General features: G+C 39.2%; 1 protein-coding gene across 1 annotated transcript in view; it reads right to left on the reverse strand.

Annotated features, from left to right (window-relative positions):
• The window catches only part of LOC134538059 (uncharacterized), a 31,995-nt gene extending 17,591 nt beyond the window's left edge, over positions 1–14,404 (reverse strand). Inside the window, exons 1-2 of the mRNA XM_063379038.1 lie at positions 14,172–14,404; positions 3,274–3,358 (exon numbers count right to left, since the gene is read on the reverse strand). Coding sequence (XP_063235108.1) covers positions 3,274–3,340 — 67 coding nt within the window. The 5' untranslated portion in view covers positions 3,341–3,358; positions 14,172–14,404. The remainder of the gene's footprint in view (positions 1–3,273; positions 3,359–14,171) is intronic.
• Positions 14,405–14,913: the final 509 nt, after the last annotated feature.

The following is a 14,913-nucleotide window of genomic DNA, read 5'->3' on the forward strand; positions in this document are numbered from 1 at the left end:
AGCCTCTCTTAACTGCAGTATATTGCAGAGTGCAGCCTCTTGAAGACTGCAGCCTCTTGCAGACTGCAGCCTCTTGCAGATTACAGCCTCTCTTGACTGCAGTATATTGCAGAGTGCAGCCTCTTGAAGACTGCAGCCTCTTGCAGACTGCAGCCTCTTGCAGACTGCAGCCTCTTGTGGACTGCGACCTCTTGTGGACAGTCGCCCACGCACGCTTGTAGTATCAGCCAGACTCAGATCTATGACCTGCCGCGCCCCCGGTGTTATCAGCAGGCAGCGGCGCTGATAGTCTTTTCGCCAACACTCCTGCTGATATCGGGCGGGCTATTATCAGCTAAAAGCACAGCGGGGCGCTGTCCCTTGAACACACTCTTCGTGTATCTGCTGAGTGACTGCGTGTCTCTCAGCAGGTCGCATCTGGCAGATCTGCTGCGTGTCTAGTTCTGCCCGTCGTGGGTGGGCGCCGGAGTTGGGGACGCGACTGTACCGAGTGTGTGGACGCGACTGTACCGTGCCAGGGTTTGGGGGGGGGGGGGAGGCACGAGGTGCTGCGGTGAGTTGTCACGGTGAGAGGGGGGGGGGAGGGGGGATGCACTGCACAGAAGGTTCGGGTATTGTCGGGCACAGATTTAATGGATGGCAGGGAATGCTATTTGTAAAAATACAGTCTGTCCATAAAACAATGTCCCCCAGTTTCAATGGTACATTATAACAATTTCAGTCAGACTATTTACCAGAAATCATACATAATATTGAAGGTAAACAAAACCTAGTTTTTCTTACAAATGTCTAATGTGTGCATCTTCAGTTAAATTGGCACACATCGAACCAATTATTCCCACACTTTGATTAACAAGTCCGGAGTAATAGAATCAATAGCTTCTTAGATTCTGTGTCTCAACTCTGGTAAATCATTAGGTAGCGGCGGAACGCAGACACGATCTTTTATAAAGCCCCAAAAATAAATGATCGCATGGCTTAATGTCAGGTGAACGTGGAGTCCAACAAAAAAAAACTTTAATTTCGACCATTAGGACCAATCGAACGGTCAGGGACTTCGACGTTAAACTACTCTCGTACAAGCAGATTCCAATGGGGAGGGCTGAAATTAGACTCACTCTTGGCTAATTGCAGAACACAAAACGCTTTACACCCAGGAGTCGCCATTTTGCGTAGGTGGCGCTGCGAGCGAGAAAACAAAAAAGCAGTATTCGCGCATTCGTTTGTCTAAAACGGGTTGAGTTACTCTGTACGACCTTGAAAGAAAACTCTGTAACACTCACAGTTGATACTACTAAAATTTATACGTAGGGCATTCTTTTATGGACACACTGCATGTTCGGGATTGCAAACCCTGCAAGATCACGAGCGGGGACGTGAAGAGAGCAAATCTGTGTTTCGCGCGCATCCAGGCACTGCTCCACTGGCTGAGAGCTCAGCGGGTAGCAGAGGAGCCGAGATGTTGTCGTCCTTGATTCCGTATGGCTGCGTGTTCGAGAGGTGTTCAATGTAGAGTTGTAGACTATTGCTTGATGTTTCAGGTTCAGAGCTACCCGAGACAGTCTGCAGCGCGTAGAAGCCGTCTGTCTGATCACGAGTGTCCGAGGCAATGGGTCAGTTCTTGTTCTCTCACTTTGGAAGGTCACATCTTGAGGCGCTTGACCTTGAAGCGGTGTCCTTGGAAGGGTGCCCGCTACTTGGCTTTCATTCACCGCGGAGCTTATCTCAGTCCGAGATGACATTCGCGCGACATTGACAATGCGTGTCGTTCAGTGCCCTGCTGTCCGCTTTCATGTCATTCCTCGTCCAGACGGTGTTCCGCCAGTTTCAGCGGCAATCAAGTCCACACTTGCGGGTTGAAGGTGTGTTTCAAATGACCTCCAAGAGTTAGAGCCCACATTAAACTGCCTTAATACCTCATAATTTTACGAAGGCTAAGATGTTTGAAAAAATATATATATGCCGGGCCGTAAGAAGTAATAACCGACCAACGAAATAAAATGACACGATTTCTAGTACATGCCCATTCTAAGGTTAATAACTGGTTTCTGCACCGATAAGTTTTATAAATAATTCGTTTCCAACCACGTTATTATTTAGTAAACTTTATAAAAAAAATTTCCATGCACTTAAATATTTAATCTTGTCTTTGTTTTACGTCATTGCGGTCCACGTAATTACAGATCAAGTTTATGGATAGAAATGATGTTCCGTGTAGTGAATCCAGGGCGGGACCTCAGAACTAGGTGCGTGCAGATGAACTGCCGGGTCTCCTAGCCCCGGGGGTCGAACCCCGGACCCCCCCCCCCCCCTCCTCAGCAGCCTCCGAGGAGCGACACTCGTCGAAGAAGCGGACTCTGCGCCTTTCGCTCAGGAGGATTTCAGTTTACAGAACAAATTTCCACCACCCCGAGTTTAAAAAACACGCACAAGGAAGTTGCGTTACGTTTGAGCCTTGAATTTAATTTCCGAGGAATAATTATATGTAGTTTTATATCGTTACTTTTTTGAAGTTATGCTTATTTACGCGCATTATGAAAAATATGATGAGAGGGAATTTTTACGATGAGCGTGCACTATGTAACGAAATTACGAAATTTTCACAGCTTGAAAAAAGGGCTACCTACAAATAAGATTTATATATTTGCTTTTAAATGTTCTACTTTAGTGATTGATACTGAATACTGGTCCATAAAATTAAAAAAATATATATACTTATTTATTATGATTATTAGTGATAGAAAATGTGTTTATAAAATCTTTCAAGTATATATAAGTGAGGTTATGTTCCCGCATGTATAATTATTTGAATTATAAATTATTTTATTACTATTTAATAAATAATTAAAATTAATAAATGATCAGCATATTTATCGATTTTCCTTATTAACTAAAATTTATCTCAATAATTTTACTAAATTAAATAATTAATTTTACACACGTGTTTAGAAATATTGAATACAAAGTATTTATTTAGATTTTTTTATTTATACTATACCAACCGTATTTTTTTCACATCAGTACTTTTTTTAAACTTTTTTTCTATTAATTATTGCATGCAAAATTAAAGTTAGTTTGTCATCACACCAAGTAAGTATATCTTCAAACGCGCGTACACAAGTACAAGCATCCATTTTTGTTTTGTTTTTTCACTAATAGAAGTAGGTAATTAAAATATTTTTATTCAATAATAAATAAGAGGTCACAATGTTGTCATACCTTTTGAACACAAATGATTACATGTTAATTAATATCTGTCAATGCTCGCGTTACCTGGCTTAGTGGAGAAGGTGGAGGCCATGAACATGGCGGGAAACAGCGACAGATGGAGGAGCGGCATACTGTCTTCTTCACGCTTCTGAAGCAACAAACAAAAGGCTGGGAAAATTTCTTATTTTTTTTAAATTTTTATTGAAGCATCTTGACTTCTGGGTTGTAGCCGTGACCTTGGCGATAAATTCACCGACGTTTCGGTCGACATTGCAGTCGCCATCATCAGGGAGCAGTTACCTACTGAGGTTCTTACAAGTATCCTGCCTTTATATACTCTCGCCTAAGGGGAAGGTGCTTCCTGGCGTATATAATAGCAGGATAACTGATAAGAACCTCAGTAGGTAACTGCTCCCTGATGATGGCGACTGCAATGTCGACCCGAAACCTCGGTGAATTTACCGCCAAGGACACGGCTACAGCCCAGAAGCCAAGCTACTTCAAACAATGGCCGTGAAAGCCTGCAAAAATTTTTTAAAAAATTTTATTATTATTATTTGAGTGCCTGCCAACAGTAACGACCATTAATAGGCAGGCTTTTACCAAATATTACATAAAATAATACATAATACACAGACACTCACAAAAAAGACAACACAAAACATAAAATATGATATAAGAAACAAATGACAGAAACATAAAAGTGCCAAAGGAAGTAAATATCAACGTTATCAATTTTAAATGAACTATAACTAATTAAATAACAATTATAAAATATTTACATAGGACATATTAACTGCACAAAAATTAGGAGCTCTAATGGCTTTCATTGAGATTATTGACTTTAGACACGGGTCCAAATCTTTTAAACATTTATTGAAATGATTTTAATTATTTTAATTATTTCAAATTTTACAGTTACCTAATAAAAAAAATAACTTTTCCTTAAAATTCTCTTTTATTGTATAACCAATACATTATTGCACCATAAAAATTAATAATTCTTTGAGAAAAAATATTTAAACGAGGTGCATATCCACTTGCTGTTCACAAATCTGTTTATAGTGGTTTGAAGAATGTCGTGCCCTATGACGTCTGAAATCAAGTAAGTACTATAATTTTTTCAACCAACATCAGCTGAAATGGTATATTAATAGCTGCTGAAAAAATTATAAGATATTGAAATAAATTGAAATCAGTCATGTAGGTCTTTATTTTCTTTTCATCATATTTTTCACAGTCATATAAGTTTTCAGCAAGTATTATACTGACCAAAAACAAGCTTGTGTGTGAGTTGTTGCAGTATTTAAACTATGTTGACCTTATTATAATAGAAGAAATAAAAAAAAAACAAAATAGTAAAACAGATGAACAATAAATATTTTCACCGTTTTAAGTGCTTAACTTTTTTTCATTTAACGTTCGAGAATATGGAGAGTTAACTAACGACTAAAAGAAAAGTGCATGCACATAATCTGCCAGCCAGGCCATGCGTCATGTCTCGTGATGTTTGTCGTTGTTATTTCTGTTTATTTTATAGTCTGGTTAAAGTCCTCCTTTATCGAATTTTTTAAAATAATTATCTGTTATTTTTCTTGTAATTTGCGCTTGCCCGAGGGACGCTTGCTAAATATTCCCGCTTCGGTGTTTTTCGGAACGAGCCGAGTGTGCCCGAAGACGGACAGGAACAAACGAGCAGCGGCAGAGTGCTACGAGGGACGTCTCCTGACGTCTCCTGACGTCTCCTGACGTCTCCTGACGTCTCCTGATGTCTCCTGATGTCTCCTGACGCCTGCGTCGTGGGTTAAAGTAAGGTGACTACTCATAAATAAATTATCGTCTTTGGGAACGGAAAATGCGCTAATTTCGGAAGGGCAGATTTTAGTGTGATTTTAGTTTCGCTTCTGCCGCGCATGGAATCTACGTAAACAATTTTTTTTAAGTGTAACTTATTTGCAGCCGGTAGCGTAATTCGACTTGATGACGTCATAAGAGCGTAAGGATAAATAACGTGGACAAAAATAATTCCGAGAGCGTCACGGAAAGTATGGCGATCAGAAAGAGAGTGGTGTTCGGCGCCATGTTTGTTCCGCCTGCACTCTTGCGGCGACACGGAGCAGTCTGGAGTGGCGAGGTCTCGTAGCTGCGGATACGCCACTTCACTCTGAACACTCTCAACACCATGGGCGTCGCAAGGATATATTTTTTGGGGGCGACTTCAATTGATTTAGTTGTTGATGAATGTCCATCCCCTGGAAAAAAGCGGGGTTTCCGGAAAAATTTGGGGTTTGAAGGTGCAAAAAGGTGGTTTTTAGGCATTTTTCTTTCCTAAATATTCTAATTATAGTTGGTTGCAATATATGATTTATTTTTTCTAAAAACTATTTTCAGAGAACAAATTTGTAAAAACACGGTTAACATATCTGCATTCGGTATAGGACCTGATTTTTATTTGACACGAAGTTCGAATTAAAAAATGCTCACATTACCACGATTGGACTAAATGCACCATGCGCAACAGATGGGTTATATCACAGAAATCATATTTTTAATATAACTACGAAACTAAATATATTATTGGAGGGGACGAAATCGAAGACTTTTATTTTTGGGGGGACGTATCCCCCCCCACCCCCCCCCCCCCCTCCCTCGACCTCACCCGGTTGCGACGCCCATGTTCAACACCACTAGAATTTTATTATTTCAGGTTGATATAACTTTTGAAATCCATGACTCGCACATGACCTGTATCGATGTACTGTGCTATCAACACCAAAGCCCGTCTAGCTAGCGAGCTCAAGTAGAACTACAACACCCCGCCTCAGTCCTGCTCCAATGAGTTTCTGTTATTGCAGGCAGACATGTTGTAATTCAAAATTTTAATTTATATTTATTATCTATTAAATTCTAGGTAAAATCCATAAAATTTATTTATGTACAGAAACAAATACTGAAAAAAGTTTAACATCTAAGAAATTGATGCCTTGGATTTACTTGATTAACTACGGGATCAGGTTTCAGTATACTCTTACGAATAACTCAACCGCTTAGCGAAAGTGTTAATGGAGTCAGACTTTTTCCTTATTGCCGAACCCACAGCCTTCGAGGATTGACGACGGGCAGCAGAAATAAAAGCATGTCTGGACGCGCAGTTAAAGATGTTGTCACGGCGGCAGTCGCCGCTGGTTTCCGAAGAAGCAGTCACTCGGAACAGAAGCCTTGGGCACGTCGCTGTTCTTCCCCTTGGACCGCTGTTAGCTCTCGTCCTTCGACTCTTCGTTGACCCTTGTTCACTTCTTCCAGCAAGCGAGGCGGCACGTACTTAGTCTGGTCTTCTCCCAGGTGGAGAGCTGTTTGTCGGGTTCCAACCAACAGGTTTACGAGCTCGCTGCAGTCTACCCCACACACGAAACAACGCTGCAGTCTACTCCACACATGAAACAACGCTGTCAGGGAATTTTCGTTTGTAGTTTTAGAACGCTCCGCAAAATAATTAGGCATAAAACATTTTATTTGTGAAACAAGCTTGTCTGTCTACCTAGAAAGATTTTCTGTCACTTATAACTCAAGAAACACTGCATTAATTTGGTCAAAAGTAAGTTTTTCAATATTGAATATCTTTACTCAGGAGATTAAGTGATCTGGGATAAGATGTAGTTTCAGCTTCAACGACTATACTTTTGCATATTTTTCAATAGGTAGTTCTTAAATAATAAGTTCAACCCATACATATTCTCTTTAGGTTTTCCAAAACAACTTTTTGCTTTACTACAATTTAACTTCAACCACCACCAGATTTCTATTCATGAAAGAAGGAACAAGGGTTTATACAGAAGTACTTCCAGTCAACTAAACTAAATGGATATAAATGATCCTCATATCAGCTGTATCTAGTAGAAAGCTGGCACTTGCGTTAACACTCCATGCACGAAGCACTGACTGTGCCAGTTATTAAAGAAAAAACCTCATCCGCAAATAAGCGCATTAGATACGCCTCGTTAGGCTCTGGTATCATGTTATCTGTTCCATTTCTCTTATCGCAAAAGTCTCGGGAAATTACGTCAAGTGTTTACAGCAGGTGTCAAAGTCTTCATGCAAGTCAAGATTTTAGCGAGACACGTCTTTAAAACCCCAAGAGCATTACTAGGCGCCAGCTAGCCTGGTCGCTACGCACCTATCCCGCGAATGAACCTAAAAGTAGCGCCTGAAGTTTGGCACGGCTTACGTGAGTTCGTAAGCACCGCGTAAGCAGTCAAAACTTGGAACGCCAATCACCATAACCGTTGCAAAAAAATTGTCGATTGCGATTTTTCTATTTTTTTTTCATATACCTTTTTCACGTCTCCGTGAGAGCTAAAACAGAGCTCCACGTTACAGTGATATTGTAGAAAAACCTTAGCGTGTGTGTATATATATATATATATATATATATATATATAAGTATATCTGTATATATATATCTGTAAAATAATATCTGTAAAATAATATGACAAACTTGAGATTTATTTATACTTTAGTATTTCGGCACTATAATAATAATAATAATAATAATCTTTGATATAAATGAATTTAAAAAAAACGTTGAAAAGTATTTTAAACTGGAATAATATCTGTGATAAAAAAAGTTTTAAGAAAAATTTATAAAACCAATATTTGAATAGTATAGTTAATTATATAATTTTTATATTGCATGCGCGTGACATAAAAACAGCGACATACAATATTTTACACTCACATGCATGAATACATAACATCACTTATATAATAATACCACACAAATAACTTTTAAGAAATAGACATCTCAACACGCATCAATACTTAAATACATGTAATTACTTTAGGCGTATCCTATTGCGTTGCCTGTGAACGTCAACACAGCTTCCACAAATGTTTATGTATTTGGCATGGTGAGTCTTTAAAATATAGTTCTCGGGGATAAAATTATTTAAAAGCTCCAGACTAGTTTAAGTGGTACAGCAAAAATTAACTGTCACTCTGTGCCACTAAACTTATGACATTGTTTCACTAATTTCAGTAAATTTACAATTATTAAAATTAGTAATTCCATCTTAATAATAATTATGCCGAACAATTATTTGTAGTTTTGACTTGCCTATGGAATAGTTCATCACAGAATCCAGATCGTTTCTGATCAAAAATACGTGGCTTCATTAAGATTTGTAGTGTACTCATGTAAGTCTATACAACAGATGGCTCAAGTTCTGTGCAGCAAAGCAAGCCATCATAAAAATGCAGATAATTAACTACTTCACGCCATCATCAACTCACAGTGAATTGTAGAACTATCCGCTGTATTCCTTAGCCGATTCAGAATACACTATTGGTCTGTCTGTATCTAATTAATTCAGACATTTTACAAAATACAGCACTAAAAGGCCATAATTTTTGTACTACTCTCCCCCTATTGCTGTTAACTCTTCCAGTATGCCTAGTATTTAATTAAAAAAGAGCCTTCAAACAATGCTGGCTTAAAACTCCCGCCCGATTGAACAAGCCAATCAAGACACTTCGTCCTCGTGCCAAGAGAAATAGTAACAAAACATAATTCGCAAAATTTCAGCTGACATAAAAAATGAATTTAAAATGAAGAAACTGAGTTATATTATACCAATTTAAACCTTAATACGTACAAATTTTATTTAAGTTGAAAATGTCCGTGATTCAAGTAAACTATACACATATACATATGTGTGTATGTATGCATTGATGTGTATGTGTTTGGGTTTAGGTGTGTGTGTGTGCGTGCGCTGGTAGTAAACACAAAACAAAAGAAATCCCAATGTTAGGAAATAAAACAATGTACGATCAAATGTTTACTTATGCTGATGCACAAGTCAGAACACACCAGCGGCCCTGCAATCCTCGCTAAGGTCGACTGAGGCGGTCTGCCATCGACGCTCAAGGCCGAGTTAAAAGTTCTGCAAAAGGAGGAGGGAGGGAGGGGGGGGGGGGGCTTTGACTTTGGCTCGGGCTACGACTGCCATGTAGCCGTGCGCTACGAGCTGGTGGGTTCAAGTGGCCGGCCGATAAAACATTTATAGCAACTAGAAAAAAGTAATCGGACAAATGAAAACACTCCGGCCAAAATGTTAACACATCTGTTTGGCGCAAGTACCAACTGTTCAACAACACAATTAGATGATAGTTTAGTTAAATTGTCTCGCATAGTAATGTTTTCTTATTTAAAAAAATATATTTCATGAATGTATCTGGATATAAAATATAATAGTTAGAGATATTGAGGTAGGGAGTAGGTGGTTTCCGAATGACGAGATTAGAAGAAGGGGGTGGGGAGGGTATGTTTGTTTTCCTGGAAGCCAATGCCGCTAGCCGCTAGTTGCTAGCTGTTAGCCGCTAGCTGCTAGCTGTTAGCCGCTAGTTGCTAGCTGTTAGCCGCTAGCTGCTAGCTGTTAGCCGCTAGTTGCTAGCTGTTAGCCGCTAGCTGCTAGCTGTTAGCCGCTAGTTGCTAGCTGTTAGCCGCTAGTTGCTAGCTGTTAGCCGCTAGTTGCTAGCTGTTAGCCGTTAGCTGCTGGCTGTTAGCCGTTAGTTGCTAGCTGTTAGCCGCTAGTTGCTAGCTGTTAGCCGCTAGCTGCTAGCTGTTAGCCGCTAGCTGTTAGCCGCTAGTTGCTAGCTGTTAGCCGCTAGTTGCTAGCTGTTAGCCGTTAGCTGCTGGCTGTTAGCCGCTAGTTGCTAGCTGTTAGCCGCTAGTTGCTAGCTGTTAGCCGCTAGCTGCTAGCTGCTAGTTGCTAGCTTATAGCCGCTAGCTGCTAGCTGTTAGCCGCTAGCTGTTAGCCGCTAGTTGCTAGCTGTTAGCCGCTAGTTGCTAGCTGTTAGCCGTTAGCTGCTGGCTGTTAGCCGCTAGTTGCTAGCTGTTAGCCGCTAGTTGCTAGCTGTTAGCCGCTAGTTGCTAGCTGTTAGCCGCTAGCTGCTAGCTGCTAGGCGATGCAGCAAGGTCACAACAACGCGACGCGTGTAAATTAAGGTCGCGGGTTCATCGCCATAGTTTCCGGTGTGACGTTAGTCTTTTGTTAAGAACCCACTCCTTCCCGCAACGAGTTGTATTATTCGTCGGTGGGAGAGATGTAAATATTGTTAATATATATTCACTACGGAACGCGATCGTGAAGGAAATCATAACTTATGCGAATCATTTAGACACATCAGAATATCCTTATTTTTCGGATAATAGAGTTGGATCAGTCCGTGTTACGATTCTTATAACTATAGCTTTTCAAGATGGCCAACAAGATGATAGATAATACAATAGTTGAGAGTCTTGTGATTGATACTACTGCAATATAGCGGGTGAAAAAGAAACCGAGATGGCGGGTTCACACAAATACGCAAAAATTGTTTTCATCTTATCATTCCCCCAAGAAATGTCTGAAATTAAAACCCCCGGGGCATTAGTTTATTTTCTAGACATCATACTTTTGTTTTCGCATGTCTTGCAGATTTATGCAAACTATAATCGTAGCATGACAATAAAAATTCGTCACTTACTCAGATATTTGTTACGAGTTTTTAAGTAGCCCGTTTTGCCTAACAATTCAGAAAGTTGCTTAGTCTACAATAAAAGTAGATAAATATAATGGTCAAAAATAGGAATTCCCCATTCTTAAAGACCGGAAAAATTCGCGGATTCCTTTCGAGACAGGCTGGAATCCAAACTCGTTTAGCTTAATGCTGCGTCAGTGATTGACCACAATTTACCTGAAGGACTCTGAGCCAGTGGCAAACACTCAACAAAAGAAGTATCGAATCATAAGAATCGCAGTAAACAGGTGTCCCGAGTCGGTAGCCAATGACCAGGTGATAGTTGCCCGAGTACATAGAGAATCGTGGAGTCTGTCCTAGTGGTCATTGAAACCGCGAAATTTTCCAGTCCCTACCCATTCCTTCTAAAACAATAAAGCTTATATTTTTAGTAACATTTTGAGATTGTTAATGCAATATTGTTATTTATTTTTGTTACTCGGAACGACCTTGAATGCCGCCAGAAATGGCATGGCTGGCTGCCAGTTGGAAAACCCTGCAGTGTTTGTGTGACGTCTCCACGGGTCGTGTTGACACTCGGCGGGTTCCAAGTCCTGTTTGCGAAACAGAGTTCCATATCTCGGGGAACACGACGGCAAACCTGCCGAGCCGCCAGTGCTAGTCATCGTGTCATCCTGTCATCATGTCATGTCAGCGTGTCATCCTGTCATCATGTCGTGCCATCGTGTCATCCTGTCATCCTGTCATCATGTCATCCTGTCATCCTGTCATCGTGTCATCCTGTCATGTCATCGTGTCATGTCGTCCTGTCATCATATCATCGCCGTAAATTGTACATGTCACTTTCAAGACAAAAAAAATTCATAACTGCCTTAGGACACACACAATCGAATCCGTTCAAATGGTTTGTAAATCTCATAATTATTTTCTAAAAAAATTTGTTTGAAATTATATTTCACAGGACATATCATCACTGCAATGAATTGAAAAAAAAAATAGGGTTGGAAATTAAAAAAAAAAAAAAAAAGATTTCCGTACTATGCACGCTGTTAAATCCGTTCTTATTGATTGAAAAACCTTAAAATATTATTTACAACTTACGTCCAAAATAAATGTTTATACCATAAAACATTCCTGCAAGGGGTGGATAGTAAGTGATTGAAAGAAAACTATCTATAACTCCCTTAAAAAGTACAACATTAAATCCGTTTGAATTGTTTGTAAACCTTATAAATATTATCTAAAACATTTGTCTGAAACAATTTTTGATACAACCAACCATTGTTGCTAAGGGTTAAAAAATCAAGGGTTAAAGGACAAAAAAAAAATCCTAACTTCGTTATTAGGTAACGGGTAAAATATTTAATAGTTAATAATAGATCTTCTAATAATTATCTAAAACTTTGGTTTGAAAAAAAAATTATTTTCCAAAAGGGACTTTTTATTTGAGCACTTTACAGGAAGGATTATAGTACAAATATTTTTCAAGAATAACTAATAATAAACTTGTAAATTTAATCTAACTAATATGTGAGCCAGGTAGAAAATTAGTAGTAAGCAAAAAGTGTCAGTCAGCTACAAGTGTGTAAACTACTTTTGTTTTTGTAGTCTTGAAGTAAACTTATAACTTAAATTCACTCGACATTGAAAAAAGCTTCTGCGAAACAATTGTAAGTTTAAGTTTTTACAAAACTGAAAAAAGAAATCTGATAGTAACAACCCTGTACTTTTGTGGAATGGACTTGTGTCGTAGTACTTCCATTCCTTTAGTGATAATACCGTGTGCCATGCGCAAGTTTGCTTAAGCTGTTTACACCAACATCCCTAATAACATAAATTAAATTTCTAGTGAACGCTTTGTTGTTAAACTAAATTTATAAATTTAAATTTTTCAATTAGCAGACGTCAATTAAAAATTAATAACATCAAACCTGAATTTGCGTAATTTTAGATAATTTTGTTAAAATACTGTCCCTATATTATTTAGTTTTGAATTACTACCCACTTCAAAATTATAAAGTAATGAAAATATATAATACTGTCACAGGAAAGGCACGGCACTGCTTTATCGCTGTCTTTCACTGAGCTGACTTGCAATTCCTTATCATAATTATTGTCTCATTTTCAAAATGCGCATGCCCGGAGCCAGGAAAGGCGAAGACAACTTTGGGGTTATGATCCCTAACCCAAAATTTTATTAAAATAATCAAATTTCATAAATAAAATTGAACATATGACACCAAATAATTATTATTGATATTATTAGGTGTTTTCAGACTGCCGTAGTATTATGTTTGAAATATTTAAATACAAAAGTCATCATTGATATTTTACAACAGGCTAAAGTAGGAGTATTAATGATTGTAGAACACCTCCTCCCCCCCCCCCCCACAGGTAAAAACCAAGTATAGCATTGCGAGCATCTAGGTGGTGTGATAAAGATAGATTAAATTTAGAATATAGAATAAAATACTGCATACAATAAAAATAGCACTATATCTCTTGGATTAAATTAATTTATAGATAAAATTTAAACATTCTAGTTTTTCCTGTTACGGGATCATACTTAATGAGAATAACTACTACGGTACTATAGCAAATACAATTTAGGTATAACGTTTGGTTAAAAGTTTCGTGGTACGGAGATACTCTACTTTTGATGCACGAATCGTATGAAGTAGGTACTGAATGTGAAGATATTGAAGCGAACGTAAAATGGTATGTGTATTTGTAAGTGTTTATATCTGTTTGCTATATATATACATATACAGGGGTGCCCACAAGGGGGGAGGGGGTAACGACGCAGACTGCGTCATTAAAATTTCAGGGGGGGGGGGGGGGGGGTTAAAAGACGAGAAAAATGTATATATTATTTACATAATTATAGCTTCTAATGTGAAAATACGTGTCTGGTGCTTTGATAATTGAAAGCGATCTTGTAAATCAAATTGGCAACCCCGCACTTTCCTCAACAAAAGCAGTTATCTGTTGGTTCAGGATGGAAATATTACCTGATATGACCAAAATTATTATTAGTAAATCAGTTTAAATTAATGCAAAATGTGATAAAATATAATACTAAAAAAGTATAATATTATAAAATAATTGAGTAAATCATTGAGAAAATAGCATAAAAAATTTCGGGGGGGGGGGGGGGGGGGCATTATTTGGTTAGGGGGGGTGATTAATAGTGTTTTTTTTAGGGGGGTGGGCACCTCTGACATATATATATATATATATATATATATATATATATATATCATATATAAATACATATATATACATATACATACATATATACACACACATATATATACACATATATATACACATATATATACATATATATTCATGTACACACACATATATATATACATACATATATATATAACTCACGCAGACAGGCAACATTGTACCATACACTAAGTTAAATATTCACTCACCTTTTATCATTTGTAGATCATAGAGACAGGCTGTTGTTCGCGGAATATCCACAGGTAAACAACACTAACTCATGCTCGCACACGGAAGTAGCACTGCGCGATCACGCCATGCAACCAGGGTCCGGCAGCGAACAGCGAACAGCGAACAGCGAACAGCGAACAGCGAACAGCGCGAGCGACTGTTGCAACCGCTCTGACGGCAGCCGGCGGCCGAAAAGCGGTCGGGCAACCTCGGCTTGTTTCGTCACGCCGCGCGACCTTCGGGGCCGACACGACCGTTGCCTCACAGCGCCGAACATGTCGACAGACTTCGGCTAGCTTCGGCTCGTTGCCATGGCTGTCCAATCCCCTTGCGTCCCTGGTCACTAAATCCAGTGCTGGACAACTGGAAAAGCGGACCACGAGTCCAAGTGCCCAACCCCCGCATGGTAGACTCTTTTCTACTCTGTCCAACACTTCATCCAGACCATCCTCTGTCTCCTGTAAATTCCTACACGTAATGCATGCCAATTTGCATCCCGCATGAATGTGCCCAGGGTTTTCCCTGTGTCTATGCAGGTTTTACCTGGGCCCAACCTATCTCTAGTTATAGTCTAGATTTAAGAGTGAGGGGAGTTAGTCATGGCGCCAATCGCTGCCATGGCTGGCCAATCCCCTCCTAGCACATGATGCATGCGACCCTCTCCTTGCATGGCTAATCCCAGCATGACTAGGCGTATAGGCTTCGGCCTGAGACGCACCT

This window comes from Bacillus rossius, chromosome 13 (assembly GCF_032445375.1).
Source record: "Bacillus rossius redtenbacheri isolate Brsri chromosome 13, Brsri_v3, whole genome shotgun sequence".
Classification (NCBI taxonomy): domain Eukaryota; kingdom Metazoa; phylum Arthropoda; class Insecta; order Phasmatodea; family Bacillidae; genus Bacillus; species Bacillus rossius.